The sequence below is a fragment of the Culex quinquefasciatus genome, chromosome 1, assembly GCF_015732765.1.
Source record: "Culex quinquefasciatus strain JHB chromosome 1, VPISU_Cqui_1.0_pri_paternal, whole genome shotgun sequence".
Taxonomy (NCBI): Eukaryota; Metazoa; Arthropoda; class Insecta; order Diptera; family Culicidae; genus Culex; species Culex quinquefasciatus.
Window position 1 is genome coordinate 29,237,263 of NC_051861.1, and position 19,006 is coordinate 29,256,268.

Here is a 19,006-nt window from a genome sequence, read left to right on the forward strand (position 1 = left end):
CGAAGTCTTTTATTAGGCCGAATCATTAAAAATATCATTAAAAACTACTTCAAAAATGTAAACATATTTCAAATACTCGCTCCAAACATTTGAAAACTGGAAGTTGTAATTACATAAAAATGGTATTTCGAGTGAATAGCAGATTTTTAAGGTAAATTCAATGCTTATATATTTATTCATGAGATTAATCCAGTAAGATTTGTTCTGAATAAAATATTTGTCATGAAAAACATATACCTGGCTATTTCTTATCAATACAAAATACTAATCATTATATTTTGAGCGAACGAATTTAGAAAATTTATATATTTTCCTGAAGTTGTATGTTTTTTTTACAAGCAGCCAAGGCATTAAGTGAACCTTACACTTACTCTGACCATTAGAATTGCTATTTAATACTATTTTGTTGCAAAATATTGACCAAAACCAGGATCAGAACAATTTTCGATTAATTTAGAATTTCCCGGGAATTCCCGGGATTTCCCGGGAAATTTGTTGAAAATTTCCCGTTTCCCGGGAATTTTGTAACCCCGGGAAATTGGACGCTTTACTAACGAGATTTACGTGGTGATTTTTCAACCAAACCAACGCATAGAGTTAAACGTTAGCGGAGTAAGTTGTTGCGCATGAGACAAACTGGGAAAGCTTTTTGATATAATTTTGATGTTTCGTTTACAACAGATTCGGAGCTGTAAAATTTGTGATCGTTATTACAATTATGATTTATTAAAATAAAAAAAAAACTACGCCTATAGAGATAAAAATCAATCAGGAAGGCACATCTTTATCGTAATTGCTATAATTGAATTATAGGAGCTTTACACTCGAAAGCTTTTTGCGTTCATTGTGAACTGCAGTATGGCAACTCGTCTGGTCGTTGAATTCGTTTTATTGAAGCGAGCGGTGTAAGTAGTACGATTTGATTTTTTTTTCTATTTTTGGAACTGTTAGAAAAAAAAATAATGCATTGTGAGTTCAATCAATAATTCTGCAGTTTTTTTGAAAAGGTCCAATAAACCAAATTTTCAGTTTTTGCTTTTTGGGTGTTTTTTAATACCCCTGACTCAAGGCGGTTTCAAAAATACCCAAAGAGAAAAAAACTGGAAATTTGGTTTATTGGACCTTTTCAAAAAAAACTTCAGAATTTGTTTTTTAAAAGTGCTTTAAAAATGATCTCGTTAAAATTGTTATAAAAAAAATGATTTCGATAGTCACTGAGTTTCATACAAATTTCTACCTAAAAGTGTGCAAATTGAAATGATTAGGGTATATGTCTTAATGTTAGTCGAATTTTTGGAAGCACAAGACCCAACATAGGAACAAATAAACGTTTTAGTTTTTCAAATATTCAAATTGATTAAAATGGGGTCGCAGAACTCTTGATGTTTCCTTCATAATTATGTAAAGTGAATTAGACTGCCAATTTTTCATAAAAAAATGCATGTAAATTTTTGGTTGAGTAATTATGAAAGCTCCAAGTGAGCAATTTTCTACGAAATCGGCCAATTTCAATACTTTTTTTATTTATTTTTTTTCATTTGACTCAGACTTTGACCTCTTTCCGAAAGAAAATATATTTTGAATATTCAAATTTGATTTTACATTATAAACTGAGGTCAACAAATTTTTTGGACAAAAGTTTCTATTTTTTTCCAATAAATAAACACTTTCTTTGTGCCGAAATTTGTGTTCATTCTTCTCTATGGCTCAAAAGTTAAGGTTATCTGTCCCCTTAAAAATATCAGAAAATTTCAAAAAATAAAACATGAATCTTAAGAAATTGACTTTTTTGTAAAAAAAAGTTAATATTAAACAACGGATTGAACCTTCTCGCAACTCAAGAAAACAAGTTTGCAGAAGTATTTTAGGTGCACTGAGTTTTAACAAGATTCGATATTCAACAAAACATGAAGACTATTTCATTTCTGGAGCAAGACGAGAAAAGGGCGGATAAGCTTTTTGATTGCTGGAACTATTTCGCAAATTCCGAGCCACCAGTTGACTTTTTCACAAAACTCGATGTGTAAAACAATCGAGAAATTAAAAGTGCAACATGGAGTTAAACTTTCTCTCAAGCTACTGTGAAGTTTACCATGACAGTTGCGCAAGTTTAACTCCATGTTACCGGCTCACATCTCTCTTTTTAATTTCTCGATAGCTGGCCTTCCCAGCTACCTTCTAACGCTGCGGTTTTGTTAAATAGTGTACTGTTGTCTTGGAATTCGCAAAATAGTTCTAGCTGTCAAAATGCTTATGCGCCCTTTCCAAATGTTGCTCCACAATTTGGTGAGAGCTTTTCATTTTAGTACAGGTAACTCTTCATATATTCTAACATATTTACAACTCATTAAAGACTAACCACACCAATCTTACTTTAGACGCGGTAGGGTGTTCCCTTGGTCGTTCGCTGTGAGTTGTGGATTGCCTGCTTTTCTTCTGAAGGATCAGCTGAGGGGCTTTCTTTTTAATTTGTCGCCGCTCCATACCTTTAGTGACATGATGGGAGCAAGGGCGTCTATGCGAAGTGGACCTTTACCCGCTACAAGTTTCCGGTACTTTGGGGGGAGGGGAGAGGGTAACAAATTTAATTATTTATAGCACAAAAATTCGTGCAAAAAAAACTTATGCACGTGAATGAACAGACAATGGAATAAAAGATTACAGAATTTTTTACCTAGCGCTCACATTCGATTCCAAGACCAAGTTGCCTGCGAGTATGGAGATTATACACATACCAAAACATACAAAAAATTTTAATTTTAAAAAACGCTTTTTTTACTTGTCAATTTTTTTCTGAAAAGTCTAATACCTGCAACTTTGCCCAAGTTTTCCTTCGAAAGTTATAGAGTTTCGATAATTTACGTACCCTTTTTTGTATGGACAGCTGCTAAAATTGTATGAAGCCTTGTATAGATGAACCAATGACATGGGTTTCTTTGGTCATCTATTTCGATTTTAGTAATTCACGAGAAATAGATGTTATCATACAAATATAAAACCAACTTGGTAGCACAATTTCTTTTCAATTTCAAATTTGCAACTGAAAATGCAAATAAATAAATCCAAAGATATTTTCGTTTTCTGTTTCAATAAAACTTATAACTAAACTGAAATGTATTGTAAAACTGATCAAAGAATCCGCATCAAACCTTGCAAACAAGCTTCATGCAACCCTCAACACTACAACCCCTTTTCAATCATCTGCATCGTGACGCAAAGGAAAGCTTTCCCGCGATCGCGCAAATTTGAGCTTTCCAGGTCAATCGTCAATCAACTTCCTCCACAAAAAACAAAAGCAAGCGCCAGAAAAATAGAGAGAGGAAACAGAAGCTCCCGCGAGAAAATCTCAACCCCCGGAGAGAAAGAGAGAAAGAAAGAAAGATCGCGGAAAATTGGGCAAAAGCTTTCGTGTGGTGGCGATCGCGAAGTAGTACCAAAGTTCATCGACCTGCGGTTGCACCAACACCAACACTTCCAGAATCTGCTCACCTGGTGAGGCTGTAAAGAAAAAGTTGAGCGAGCTTTCGAAGATCAAACAGGTGATTCCAAGCACGCTCCCAGTCACGTGTGAGAGAGGGAGAAACGGTGTCGCTGAGATGGAGCATGCAAAGGACGGGTGCAAAGTTTTGCTGGTGGTGTGGTCTCTTTTCGGGAGTTTGAAGTTTACAAACATGCATGTTTAAAGTTTACTTTATTTTAAATTTATCTGGGAGTTTTAGTCAATGTTGTTAAAGAAAATCTTTCGAAATTTGGATGAACCCGTTGCGCTCGTACAAAATTTGTCGTATTAAACCAACAGTAGAGATTCTTTCTCACTGTCACAGAAAAGTTCAACATTTTCAACGAATACTGCGCCAACAGAGCACACCTGCCCTGCCAACCTGATCAACCGGGTTCGCTCACGCTCGCATCGCAGTTGGCCGCCGCAGAGTTCAGGTTGCTGGACTGCTCACCCAAACCTGCTGGAGTTCTAATCCGCTCGCTCTCCGCGCGCGGCCTACTATAGAGAGGAGGTTTTTGTTTTTGTTGTTTTGTTTTCCGAAACCCGCGGGGGTTGCCGTTTTCGTCGTCGTCGTCGATCTAGAGACATACAGGTTCGGCAAGTTGACTCGCTGGAGATAACGCATTCCGTTCCGAGAGACCTCCAGGCGCTGCTGCTGCTGTGAAGAACTGGAACTCGGAGAAGAGAATCCGGCGTAGATCGGTAGTGTGTGGTAGTTGTGGTGATCAGTTCTTTTTTGGGGTTGCACGAGACTTGAATGCACGACACGTTTTGCAGCACCACAGTAGCCTGCTAGATCGTGCTGAACGGGTTGTGTCAAGAGTGTCGTAGAGTATCCAAGAGTGCGGCGTGAAGATGTCCTATCAGTGCAAGAACTGTGAGCGTGAAAAGGATCAGAACAACAATTACGTGAACGCGACGTACTCGGCGAACGTGCACGGAACCCGCGGGAACCGGAACGCTTCGGCACGGATCGCTGGCAGCGATAGCCAGCGAATAACCCGGAACTCGGCAGCAATTGCCAACGCCAACAACGAGTCCGGAACGGGTGGTGGCGTGGGAACCGGTTCGATCGGCGGCGGAACCACCGGGACCACCCAGGTGACGGCCAAAGTAATGTGGGGTTCGGTCGGGGCGATCAAAGAACTCCGAGAGAAGGAACAGGCCGAACGGAATCAGGTCACCAGGGCCGGACGTCGGCAGTGACGAGCGCGGCGTTTGGAGAGAAGCCGGATCGGAACACGAAGCACGAAGGAAGAAGAAGAAGAGAGAAGAGTGATTTTTTTTTGTTTGAGTGTTTGTTTCGTCGTCCGGTTGTTGCTGCACACGTCAGAACTTGCTGCAAACTTTTTCAATGTTATCAACTTTTATTCTTCATACAGTATAGTAGTATAATTAATTTATTATTATTACCAATTCGGTGGGGCGTTTACGACGACGGCGCGCGACTCGTGTGAATTGCACCCCAGAACGGGCAAAAAAAGGATACGAAAGTCTCAATGACAACCAGGTGAGCCTCCCGGAGAATTTGACAGCTTTTGGGGTACTTTGTTGCTATGCAACAATAGTTGAATTCAACGGAGTTTTTTACCATGTGGAGTTGGTTGGCAACTGGTTATCAGGCTGGTATGACGCAACAGTTGGTATTCACTTACGCTTTACTTTAACCTTACAAATTGCTATGGCCACACCTCTTTTTGATTTAGTTGGCCTTCTTTTCTGTAGTAGAATGCAAATTTTGAATAGTCTGAAAAAAGTTTTTTCAAGGAATTGAGCAAAAAAGTTTCAATGTACATTGAAGATATAATTGAAGATCGATTGATGATACAGGGTCAATTCGGTAGAACTTAGAAAATAGTAGTATATGCAACAAGTTGCAAAAAGAGGATTTTTTCAGCACGAGTCGTACATTTATCCAACGAGGTTCACCGAGTTGGATAAATACGAAGAGTGCTGAAAAAATCAAGTTTTGCATCGAGTTCCATACAACATTTTTTGCAATTCCAAAAAACACACTGAGTGAAATTTTAAGTCAAATTTTCATGTATTTTGTCAATAAATCGTTTAATTAAAAAAAAATGTTGAAAAGTGTTACTTTTCGAAACAAGTGCTGAAAAGATCAACTTTTCAGCACCCATTTGAGTGCTGAAAAGTAGAACTTTTCAGCATTTATTTTGAAAAGTGTTGCTATTTGATTCTGTTATTTTTTGTACAGAAAAGTAGGCTATACCGTTGTTCAAGAATGACAGGAAAAGTGAGTAGTTTCACGACGGAATTGCAAAAACAAATTTTTGGACACTAAAAGCCTGATCAACATCGAAAAACTGCTTCGTTCTAAATACGCAGACTTTTCTGCGAGTCCCGCGGGGGTTGTATTGAAATAACAAGCCATAGTTTCAACATTTGCATGGAAAAAGTGTGTTTAAAATGCATATTACACTAGTTCAGTTGTTTTGCAATCACTAGTTTTCAAAAAATGTAAGATTTGACGAAAACAAAAATTTTAGCGAGAAAAAAAAACTTTTTGCGGTACTAAACATCGAAAATTAAAAAAAAAAAGTTCAATAAAATCAACCATAACATGCTAAAAGTGATTCTAAACGCAGGAAAATGCATTTCAAATTGTTTACAGCTGAAAGCACTTACTCTTCTATTGAAATTATGAATTTTTTAGAAAAATATTTTTGTTTGTCCCTTGCAGCGATGGAATAATCATCATCAAAAGAAAATTATTGGACGTTCATCAAGAGAAAAAATCCGAAGGGAGCATGGCTCTTCTCTCTCACGCACGAAAGATCGGTAAAAGGAATCTAAAAATATCATCATCTTGATTAATTGGCGGAATATCTTTTTCACTACTACACTTGCAAGTGTAATGGCCTATCTACAATCACTTAACTTAAAAAATTTCACTTAGCTTAGGAGTTTGAATCAATGGAAATGAATCTGATCTTCTACAATGAAAAGGAATAAAATTAGAAACTTGACGTATGGTTTGGAAAATTTCAAAATCTACGGTAAGTTGACGTTTCCATATCAAAGGTAAACAAACAACTGCATAGCAACGTATATCAGCCCAGCAAATTTTCTAAGTTGATTGTGGATGACGGCCGTAAGTTGTGTACATTTTCTAAGTTTTACTTCACTTAACTATTCTAAGCTAAGTGATTGTAGATAGGCCATAACGTCACACGTCGAAACATGACCTGTCACATTTTGTAGATGGGCAATGTGTGTAAACAAAGTGAAATAAATATTTTTAAGTGGTGCTGACAAGGAAATTCACCAAAAAATCATCAACAGATTGATTTTCTTGGAGAAGTTCGGTAGCGATTTTCCTTAGCGTGATTTGTCTCCTCTCTCTTTCGCGGGTGAAGAAAGTTCACAAGTGAAATTGGCTGGACCGATTTGATTCGTTTTGGTATCATCCGATCCATCGCGGGGTCCCGCAAGACCCTAGTTATTATTATGAAGTTTAAAAAAGTATTTCAAAAGTTATGCTAAAAAAACGATTTTGGCAAAAGTCCGGAAGATTGTAAAAAGGGTGGTTTTTGTATAATTTTTTAGAAAGGTATTTAAAAGACCTTTCCGACGAGTTCAAAAGATTGAAAATCTTACACCCTATCAAAAGTTATTAGCACTTAAGTGTTATTTATACACTTTTTAGAGGCCGGATTTCAGATATTTTGATGAAAACATTGTCCGGATCTATCGTGTGACCTCTAGTTAGATTGGTAATCGAAAGACCTTTCCAAGGAGGCCAAAACATTGAAGATCTGACAACCCTATTAAAAGTTATGAGCACTTAAGTGTTGTTTATTTATTCGTTTGAAGCCGGATCTCAGATATTTCGATGAAAATGGTGTCCGATCCATCATGGTACAGGTCGCTAGTTAGATAATTGAAAGATCTTTCAAATGAGTCAAAAACATCGAAAATCTGATAACCCTATCAAAAGTTATGATCACTTAAGTGTTGTTTATACACTCTTTTGAAGCTTGATCTCAGATATTTCGATGGAAACGTTGTCCGGATTAATCATGCGGCCTATCGTTGGATGCGTTATTTAAATACCTATCCAACGAATCCAAAGGGTTAAATATCTGACAACCCAATCGAGTAATGAGTATATGAAATTTTATGTAGATAACATTTGTAGGTAGACATTTTTATTTTTCAAAAATATCATACTGTTGTGAGGAAGGCATCAAGAACCTTACGTAGATTAAGTCACGTTTTGCCTTCCTCACCTTACTGAGGAAAGGCTATAAAATCACTCGAAAACTGAACTTCTCAATTAGACCTCCTAGACCCACCTTCATGTATACCTATCGACTCAGAATCGAATTCTGAGCAAATGTGTGTGTGTGTGTGTGTGTGTGTGTGTGTGTGTGTGTGTGTGTGTGTGTGTGTGTGTGTGTGTGTGTGTGTGTGTGTGTGTGTGTGTGTGTGTGTGTGTGTGTGTGTGTGTGTGTGTGTGTGTGTGTGTGTGTGTGTGTGTGTGTGTGTGTCTGTGCACCAAAATATGCACTCGATTATCTCAGCACTGGCTTAACCGATTTGGACCGTTTTGGTCTCATTCGATTCGTCTTGGGGTCCCATAAGTCCCTATTGAAAATTATAAAGTTTAGTAAAGTACTTCAAAAGTTATGCTAAAAAAACGATTTTGACTAAAGTCCTGAAGATTGTAAAAAGGGTGGTTTTTGTAAGAAACCCCAGCAACAGCATGTTATACATTTTTAGAAAGGTATTTAAAAGACCTTTCCAACGCAACCAATACATTGAAGATCTGACAACCCTACACCCAAAATTCAGAGTCGAGATAATCGTTCTCTCAAAATTTATTGAGGGCTCAGTGCCAAAATCGATAGAATAATGGTACCAACTCACACCATCATAACAAATGAGTTCATTCGTTAGTTGAATCAATAAATCTCCAACAAGTATCATACATCGACTTCTGACTTTTCCTTGGTCACCAAGCTGTGGTGGCCGAGGCAGCTAAGTCATTGGATTGGTTTGTCAAAGGTCTCTGGTTCGATTCCCGTTGTCGACACTTTCGGTTTTTTGTTTGACGGATGAACTTTTTTTGCAAATGAACCTCGAGAGAATAGTTCTATCGTCCATCTCGAGCTGTGTTCTCTGCGTCCGTGAATGGTACCACTATTCTCTCGACTCGAGACCATCATTCTCTCTGACTAGCGCTGCCAGTTTTGGGTGTATCAAAAGTTATTAGCAATTAAGTGTTATTTATGCACTTTTTGGAAGCCGGATCTCAGATTTCACGATGAAAACGTTGTCCGGATCTATCATGCAACCCGTCGTTGAACAGGTAATCAAAAGACCTTTCCAACGCGTCCAAAACATTGAAGATCTGACAACCCTATCAAAAGTTATAAGCACTTAAGAGTTATTTATAAACTTTCTGGAGGCTAGTTCTCAGATATTTAGATGAAAACGTATTCCAAATATATCATGCGACCTATCTTTGGATAGGTAATTTAAAGACCTTCTCACGAGCGTGTCTATTTTGAATAGCATTACCCTTTGAATGAGAGGAAGGCACCAACCACCTAAGGGTGGATTAAGTAACGTTTTTTGTCTTATAAACACATAAAGCCGTTTCGACAATGCTTAGATTTGTTGACAACTAATGATTGCAAAACAACTGGGCAGGTGTCAAAAGCATTTTTTTTTTATAAATTCATTGAAATGTTAATACCTTGCCTTGTAACTTCAATTTTTATACTTTTTTTTTTATTTTCTTATGTATAATCGTCTGGAAAACACGATGGTGAAGTTTTATTCAAAATTTAATCGCATGTATATTGAGAAAATTGCGGGTAAAGTTTTTAACTGCGCAAAATGCAGCAAAGTTTAATTTCAATTGAAAATCTGACGACGCCTTTCGAATCAGCGTCCAATTTCCTTTTAAAATAACTGTCAAGTTTTGGTCTATCATTCTTTGTTTCCACGATAAAATGACGAAAATTGCAAAATTTGGGGGTGGTGCCAAAAAAGAAGGTGTGGCCCAATTTGGTTCAAAATCGGGATTCTTACATGTTTTGATAGTATCAATAGCAGGGTGGTTAAATCTTCGCGATTTTCGCGAATTTCGCGGATTTCGCGGAAATCTAAATTGCTCTCACCGAGCAGGATTTAGATTAATTTGCGTTCTTTCTTCTGGAAATACTAGATTTAGACAAACATTTTCACTACCCATCGAAATCTACGTTGTATTCTTGAAGATAGACCCACAGGAACATTCAACAGAAATCCGCGAAATCCGCGAAGATTTTTAACCACCCTGCCTCCACCAAATTTGAGCTTGATCAGAAAAGGTCGATTTAGAATTTGTCCTTTTTGACCCATCTACCTACCTAATTTATTCCACAAAGGACATCACGACGATCCTCTCTCATTCTCTCCACCAACTATCAACCTAGAGAGCCTGCGCCAAAAGCTTACAGCTTGAAGTTCTCTCTCTCTCTCTCGCGCTTTGACATTGACCTAGACTCTCAACACTGCTGCCTCCCTACGATAACAACAGTAAAGTTGTGGTAGTAGTGGCAACGGTGGTAGCCCTCTCATCGTTCGTTGGTAGCAGTGAAAGGTTCCCACAAAGCCGCTAATGTTGCTAATAACACGATGGTTCCGCCTCATTTCGCTCCTAGGCCCTTAATTTTGGCCTCGGTAAATTTTCGCTTCGCGTGTCGGTGCAGTTGCACGCGTTTAAAGGTGTTGGTAGGTGCATAATAATTGAGCATAAAATCACGTACACACACAATCGTCATTGCGTTGCGTTCGTGTTGGGATGGGTAACCTTTAAGGTAACGGTATGACGCAATCGGGAATTATGGGAATTATGCCATGGCATGCTGCTGCTCGAAGGGGTGGAATTTTGCGCACCTTTCCCGACTACTTTGTTGCATTCTGGTGGAGAATATGGGAACGAATTTTAAACTAGTTTGTTTTACAGGTTTGCATCCACAAGCCAGAGAAGCATTCAGGGGGTTAATCTTGATTGACGGGGGTAAGATTCGAGATAACTTATGTTTTATGGTCCCGTTAAAATCGCTGTCTGCGGAACAGTTTGGGCAAGCAATGAAATTTTAACAACTTGGTATAAACCCTGCAGTGAATAATGATAGCTCAGCGTTCGATGGAGGATACTTTAATCAAAGCAACTATTATTCCATCAGTATAACAGCATGAAAAGTGATAGCGCAAGTGTCACATGCATACTGGAATATTTTGCATTAAATTTAAAATTCACAATTTAATTATTTTGGAAACAACAGAATTCGAAACGTTGCAAATATATTTTAAGGTCCCTTGAATCTGTTCGAGACCTGTTGGCGTGCCTTCCAAGCGATAATGCTATCAAAGATCTTTTTGAAGTGTATAACGCGTATAACGGGAAAAACTCAATGAAAATATTTATAATTAGCTAAAATAAAAAAAAACATTGGAAAAATATAGATTGTACCACGAAAATAATAGCTACCATCAACCGGACTGAATCGAAATACATGGGCTGTATAAGCAATTATTTTTCATATTTTAAATTAGGTTATAAAATGAAGCATAAATTGCCGATATTATTGTTCACAACATTAAAGCTGATTTTTTTTTGAGTACTATTACCCTTTGTACGACCACAAAGGGTATAAAATTGATTTTTAAATCCATTTTGAAAAATTAAAATCGCGGCCATCGTTTATCCATCGTAAAATGTTGTCTTATAATTTTTGTTTGCATTAAAATAAAAAAAAGTGATTGGAAATGGGTTTTGTGCTTGTTTTTAACCGTTGAACATAAAAAATAGCATATGTTAAAAGATGATTATTTCTACATTTTTTTACAAATTTGCTAAAAAACATATTAAGACAGCGACTATTACCAACTACTACTGTAGTTTCTTTTTGCCCTAGGAGACGACAAAGACCCCAGGATGCCATTGTAATAGGATTTAATATAAAAAATTCATGCAAAAAATAGTTTTCTTCATTATTATTTTGAGTACCTTTGTTTCCACATGCGATATCTCGGAAATTATTGGTTCGATTTTTAATGTTGAAAAGAAAACTATTGTGAAATTGTCTGCCTTTTTCGGTGAGTTTTTATTTGAAATTGTATTATAAATAATAATGTTTGGAATGACACTCATTGATTTTTTTATGGAAACGTTATCTGAATCTAGCATTTCGATTATTGTTGGATGGGTAATCAGAACCCTTTCACACGTTATGAGCACTTAAGTGTTAGTTACGTACAGTTTTTAGGACGGATCTCAGATATTTTGATGAAAATTGCGTCCAAATCAACGATGCGACCTAACATAATTATACTGCCCATGATCGCATAAATGTCCCATATGGGTAATTCTCTACCAACTCACACGAAATCGGGAAAAGTTGCCCCGAACCCCTTTGATTTTCGTGAAACTTTGTCCTATGGGGTAAGTTTTGTCCCTGATGACGAATCCGAGGTCCGTTTTTTTGATATCCCGTGACGGAGGGGCGGTACGACCCCTTCAATTTTCGAACATGCGGAAAAAGAGGCGTTTTTCAATAATTTGCAGCCTGAAACGGTGATGAGATAGAAATTTGGTGTCAAAGGGACTTTTATGTTAAATTAGACGACCGATTTGATGGCGTACTCAGAATTTAGAAAAACGTATTTTTCATCGAAAAAAACACTATGAAAGTTTTAAAAACTCTACAATTTTTCGTCACTCGACTGTACAATTTTTGGAACATGTCATTTTAAAGGAAATTTAATGAACTTTTCGAATCTACATTGACCCAAAAGGGTCATTTTTTCATTTAGAACAAAATTTTTCATTTTGAAATTTCGTGTTTTTTTAACTTTGCAGGGTTATTTTTTAGAGTGTAATAATGTTTTCGAAGTTGTAGAGCAGACAATAACACAAATTTTGATATATAAACATTAGGGGTTTGCATATAAACATCACGAATTATCGCGATTTTACGAAAAAAAAGTTTTGAAAAAGTTACATTCTGAAAGGAATATTAGGGGAAATATTCGAATTTTATTCACTCTAAGCCGTTATACCAATTTCCATCACTTATGCAGTTATCCGCTACTAAATCAACATTTTTAGATACATCAACAATGGAAAGTTGCTTGCTCTCTTTTATTTGAGCTATTTGTTACTTTGGAACAGTCAAAAACACTTCAAGAAAGCTGTAATTCATGATCAAAGTGTCGATAGGCCGATAATAGAAATAGGCTGAGAAACGGTATAGTTCCCCTAAGTCTTTCTATTTTTTTGAAAAAATGCGATGCAAAAGAGAATTCAAATTTTGAACAAATTATCTTTGTCGTACCAGAGTCACCCGTGATATCAAAGTCTTTTTATGTTACCCTAATTCATTTTTGGTTTTTTTTCTTTTTTGTCTGAATTAATTTGTTTTCTTGACCTTTCCAGTCTTTATCTTCCCGTTGATTATTGTCTTTGGATTATTTCGTGTTTTTTTGTCGTAGTTTAATCCCAAATCTGCAAAATTTCCTCGCCTAAGGGAAGAAAGTCAAGCGGAAAGCCGCACAAACCGATGATGCTGGGAGGAAGTGAAAAGAAAAATTATGCGCGATTTGTTGGCGGAGCCAAAGATGCTTGCGCGACGGGCTAAGATCGGTTTACCTTTCTTGTGGGGGCTTCTTTCTGCAGATGGCCACCCGCGGTTGGCATGTGCCCGCTGCTGTCTTGCATGTGATGTCCCATTTCAATTCTGCGAAGAGATTGCCGGCTCACAGTGGGTGTATTATTTGTGGAAGAGGGCACACATCTTACTTCTTACTTCTTACTTCTTACTTCTTACTTCTTACTTCTTACTTCTTACTTCTTACTTCTTACTTCTTACTTCTTACTTCTTACTTCTTACTTCTTACTTCTTACTTCTTACTTCTTACTTCTTACTTCTTACTTCACTTTACCACTTACTTCTTACTTCTTACTTCACTTCTTACTTCTTACTTCTTACTTCACTTCACTTCACTTCTTACTTCTTACTTCTACTCTACTTCTTACCTTACTCACTTCTTACTTCTTACTTCTTACTTCTTACTTTACCTTACTCTTACTTCTTACCTTACTTCTTACTTCACTTCTTACCTTACTTCTTACTTCTTACTTCTTACTTCTTACTTCTTACTTCTTACTTCTTACTTCTTACTTCTTACTTCTTACTTCTTACTTCTTACTTCTTACTTCTTACTTCTTACTTCTTACTTCTTACTTCTTACTTCTTACTTCTTACTTCTTACTTCTTACTTCTTACTTCTCGCTGTTTTTCTTCCAATTTTGACCACCTACTCACCCCACCGTGCTCAGTCGTTGTGCTTTGCAGATTGGTTACATTTCATATTCTTAATAACTCGCGGCCGCTGATGGCCGGCGGAGAAATGCGAAGAAAGGCCTGCTAATGATCACGAAATTGATGATTTTGCCGTTGATGATGATGACGGTCGACGGCTTGGACATCTCGCGGCACGCCTGGCTTGATACATTCTCATTAAAGCGTAAGAGGCACTTTAAAGGCATCGGAAAAGGTAAAGTAAGGAAGAAAAAAAAACAGGAACCTTTGAGAGATCGGCCGAGAGAGGTATCGTCCAATGGAAATTGGCTGCTGTGGGTCAGTTGCTCCGCGGCCAAAGTCAAGTTCAAACGCGTTGTTGTGTTGTGTGCAAAGAGTTGTGAGGAAGTTTGATTCGCAGGGAAATTTGTAATATTTTGGAGTTTTTTGGTTGCGGGGACTGCCAACTTGAATGCGGTGACGAACGAGTTGATCTTACCAGCGGGCCAGCAATGGCGCACTTCCGGTAAGGAATTGTTTCCTGCTGGATTTTGTTGTGACCTACTTTGAGTTTTGGGAAAAATGATTCCTTGCAAATTGGACACAAAGAGACGTGCAGTGATCAATCGGGTAAAGAAAACGGACGGTGATGGATTGCGAGTGGTGCCTGCTAATTATTAAGTGGATTTTAATGGAATTCGTAGTACCGCAAACTTTCTTTTATGAGGTTTATTTCTGGTTGTAGTATTCAGATGGTTTTTACCAAAAAAATGACACTCTTATGACCCAGTTTGTGGCTACAATACACGAGTCAACAAAAAATGATCCCATAAGTGACGAACCTTATTGTCTTCATTCAGTCTTAATTAGGTAGGGGCCGGCTACGAAATTATGGAATAATTAAACATTTATCATACTTGGGGAATTGGGGGAAATTTATGCAACTAAAAACTATAATTTTCAAAAATAAAAGAAAATTACACACACAAATAAATACATCGTCTCAAAAAAAACATATTTTGTATTAATATTAAAAACAAAAAAACCATTCCACAACCAAGTTCAACACGAGCTCGTAAGATTCTACATTCAACAAATCAACCGGTTTTCAATAAATACCACAGGAACATGTCACTGCACCGTTTATTGGACACTTGAACGCAGCAGCCACCGCTTGCAAGGCGTTATAAAAATATGAAATAAACCGTAATAATAATCGATGCTAAACTGCAGGACTGTAGGATGCAGCAGCAGATGATGAACGACGCCCAGAGGACCGGCAAAGATTACCACCAGGGTGACAATAAAAACAGAAGCTCAGTATTAATTCGGATCGTTTCGCACCCTTCGACAAAGTTGTAAGATATATTCTCCTGCGAGAATTTCAAACCTAAACAGATTTGGAAGAAATGAATGATCATCATCTTTTTTTTCTATTGTCACCCTAATGTCCAGCTGGTGGAACATGGTGTTTACAAACTAAAAGTGTGGCAGAGCCAAACCAACATTAAATCCAACCGTTTATTTGTTTTAATTAGCCGCTGCGTGTAACATGTTGGGCGCCACTCCACACCCCGTTCCGTCGAAGGAGCGCTAATCTATCGTAAAGTGGGGTAGTTCTGAAACAAAAAAAAAACTCTGTCTAATTTTTTTTACAGTATTTATTTTAGGGTATTGATAATAATTTTAATTGGAAAACTATAACTATAATTCACGTGCCACCTTAACTAACCCCCACCCACTTTACAAGAAGTGGCGATGTAGCGACTAATAGAAATGGTGTTTCAGTTTTTATTTTGCTAATTATTTGCGCACATCACGTCATGGGAAAGGCTCCGCCTCTACCGGCCGCTAGTTGGAAGCAGCAAAAAAGGAGTACAACGTACTATGATGACTCAAACAAAGTGATGGTCGTTAATTGGTTGCGCTCACTTTCGTAGTCAGGGAAGAATGATGCTGATATTTAGAGTTTTGATTTATAGTGATTGTTGTCAAAAAAAATAATAAAAAGATGGTCGATTAAAAAAATATGCAATCATAAGTCCATTCTCCAGAATGGTCCGCTTCCGGAATGACTCATTCTTCGGAAATATTTCAAAATCAAATCAAATTATTCCGACTCGAAACTTGGTGTCCGAAGGCTTGATTGTTGAGGCAATTGCAAACCTCTTTTTACACCTAAGCTTCCATCCACCCCGGGATTTGAACTGACGACCTTTGGATTGTAAGTCCAACTGCCTACCAGCGACTCCATCGAGACGACTCTTACGCCTGGACTGAGCTATCGACCTAACCTCTAGGTTAGACCGGGGCCAACATTTACTTCCCCGTCCGACGGAAGGCGTGATCAGACCAATCTTGTCTCGAAAAATGTCACCGGGACCTCCTGGGATCGAGCCCGGGCCGACTGGGTGAGATGCAACCACGCTTACCCCTACACCAAACAACGCTTGTTGTACAGCAATTCTTACAACTGACTATCTAACAAAAATTACAGTTGAACAATGGTTTTTAGAACTGTTGTTCAACACTTTTCTACCTGGGGCATTGGTCATCGTATTAATAACATTTTTTTCAGTTTTATCTATGCAATTTTGGATGAAAATGTCAAAAACCCGATTTAATCCCACCAGGGGTGAGAAATAGCCTTTCTTGCTAAAGAAAATAAATTCATAACATCGACTTTGTTTATTTATAACGTCAGCACAAAAGAAAGTGACATGATACAACAAATCTTATAATGAAAGCAAGGTATTACTAATGATGTGTTTTCCAAAAGAAATTGAAAAACAATTTTCACCAAAAGAATATTTTTAATCGTACAAATTCTCAATCAAACAAGCGATTATGACAAACGCGAGCATAGCAGGCTTCCCATGCTCCAGTGATAGTTTTGATACGAGCCCATAAACCGAACAAAGCAGGCGCAAAGCAAAACCGAGGAACAAGTTAACCGCGTGTGCCGCACAGTGCAGGGTAGCTTGCCATTCAGCATCTACGAAAGTAAGAGAGTCAGAGATAACTATTTTTACAACCGCACCACTACACACTCAATCGCGAGTAGATAGCCATAGGGGGATGGCGTCGCTATTTTTAGACCACGTTTTCCACTTTTTCGCATCGAAACCGACTACTTTATCGACTTCATTTTGCTGGGCGAGATAGGACGCCGTCTATTTTTAGACGATGACTCAGCACTTTTACACTCTTGTGCCTAAAAAAACCAGGTGGCAGCACGATGTAACGCCACGTCCCTATTGCACAGTGTTCGGAATGGCAAAATTAAGTGGAATAAATTGATAACTCCTTTATTTGACGTCCTAGCCAAATGGTGTCTTCGGAAGAGTTATTGTACTTAATAAGGGCTATCTTTTGAAGTTATTGACATACAGGGTGACGACCTTCCAGGGTGTCAACCAAAAACTAACTTTGTTGGATGACGTTGTAGGGCTTTGGTGTCTTCGGCAAAGTTGTAGAAGAGAAAATTTCATGAATGTTTGTTGAAGGCACTAAATTTGTAGCTCTTAATCTACTCGAATATACGCCATTTTTGCAAAAATGGTCCAAAAAAGCACTTTTTTGGTGATAACTCAAAATGTTAGCATTTTAGTGGCCTACTATGTTCTGAAGAGTTGTTTATGACATGAAATTACACATCTTTGCCGAAGACAGCAAAATGTTTTGAGCCTTTATTGAAGAGTTATAAACATTTTTATGTGATTTTGAGCCTATTTTCAAGTTGCTATGTTTTCAAAATGGCGCATTTTGGCGCAAAACCGAACAATGCACCTGAAAGTTCATTTTCAAATTCAAATCGAGATATCTAAAAATAGACATGGATAGACACGGAGATATTTTCAGGAAATGTAGTTGAAAGTGTGTACTTTCAGGTGCATTGTTCGGTTTTGCGCCAAAATGCGCCATTTTGAAAACATAGCAACTTGAAAATAGGCTCAAAAACTTGACAACTTGGCGACGAAGCGTCGAAAATCGATGCAGTGTGATTTTTTGGCGATTTTTCAGATTAAAATTCATGCGGAATCGTCATATTTACGAATATGAAAATGATGTCCAGCCATAAAGTAAAACTATACCTTTCTTTAGTAAGATAGGCAAAAAAGTAAATCGTTCTAAAAATTGATCGGGATTGCCGATAGATGTCAAATTTGTTTCAGATGCTCACTCATGGTCTGTACTTTGAATGTAGGAAGAAATTTCAGTTAAAATTAGAAGCGAAAAATGTTGGCAAAGGTCACCAGGTGGGCTTTTACCTTTTTTAGGGATTTTTTTCTTATGGTAGGTTAATCAAACGGCTGTAACTCCAGAACCGTATTATGAATCTTTATGAAAATTTGAGAGGTTGTAGAGCTCAAAAAATGCAATTTTTGAGACAAATAAAAGATATGAAAATGAAAAAAAATTACCATATTTTCGTTTGGAAACTGTGCAATTCGTTGGAAAATCTTATCACATCCGAAAACAGATGGATGTTTCGAAATTTGAGTGGCAACTCGCTCAGGTTCAGCACACTAGCTTTCATCTGCATTCAGAAGAATCAAAATCTGATTCAGGGGAGCTGAGAACGACGCGACACAAAATTTGGCAAAATTTTACCACATACGAACATCACTCGATCTCCACGGAATTTATTTTCTCAAAATTCGAGGGTTGGAGATAGACGAGTTCTATCAAGGTGAATCGATAGAGCATCGAAAATCAATGCAGTGTGATTTTTTGGCGATTTTTCCGATTAATATTCATGCTGAATCGTCATATTTACGAACATGAAAATGACGTCCAGCCATAATGTAAAACCTATACCTTTCTTTAGTAAGAAAGGCAAAAATGCAAACTACCAAAAACAAACATTAGTCTAGCAAAGCAACACTTCTAATTGATTTGATCGTTTCGCACATCGTTAGCTTAACCGTCCCGGCCTGGCTGATTTTATTATTCGAGTGCACTTTGTTTCGCTTGCGCATTTACACAAACGCAAGTTGGTTTCATAATTATGTGCTGCCGACCGATGCCGCCCACAACCCATTGACCGGCGGGCCGAAAGAAAGCAAAAGTTAATGGTTTTGTTTTTGTTTCCCTTCTTACTTCTTGTACAAACAATCTTGGTCAAGGAGCAAAAAATCCGTCGTCGTTCATTGACAAAAACGTAGCGAATTATTGTGGGAAC

The 19,006-nt window shown here is 37.7% G+C and overlaps 2 protein-coding genes across 3 annotated transcripts in view; both read left to right on the plus strand.

Annotated features, from left to right (window-relative positions):
• Positions 1–3,892: 3,892 nt before the first annotated feature.
• Positions 3,893–4,838, plus strand: LOC119768641. Its single transcript, XM_038258932.1, has one exon. The coding sequence runs from the start codon at positions 4,358–4,360 to the stop codon at positions 4,706–4,708; it is 351 nt and encodes a 116-aa protein (XP_038114860.1). The 5' UTR covers positions 3,893–4,357; the 3' UTR covers positions 4,709–4,838.
• An 80-nt stretch (positions 4,839–4,918) lies between these two features.
• LOC6040686 overlaps positions 4,919–19,006 on the plus strand; it is a 70,171-nt gene continuing 56,083 nt past the window's right edge. Inside the window, exon 1 of one of the 2 annotated variants that reach the window (XM_038258918.1) lies at positions 4,919–5,012. In XM_038258918.1, the coding sequence (XP_038114846.1) occupies positions 5,002–5,012 (11 nt within the window). In that variant the 5' untranslated portion in view covers positions 4,919–5,001. Of the gene's footprint in view, positions 5,013–14,180; positions 14,348–19,006 lie in introns of those variants that run through there. The other variant, XM_038258911.1, reaches the window with a different exon arrangement.

Bases quoted from the DNA above. Each gene is read 5' to 3' on its own strand.
- LOC119768641 (XM_038258932.1), top strand. From the start codon at position 4,358: ATGTCCTATCAGTGCAAGAACTGTGAGCGTGAAAAGGATCAGAACAAC.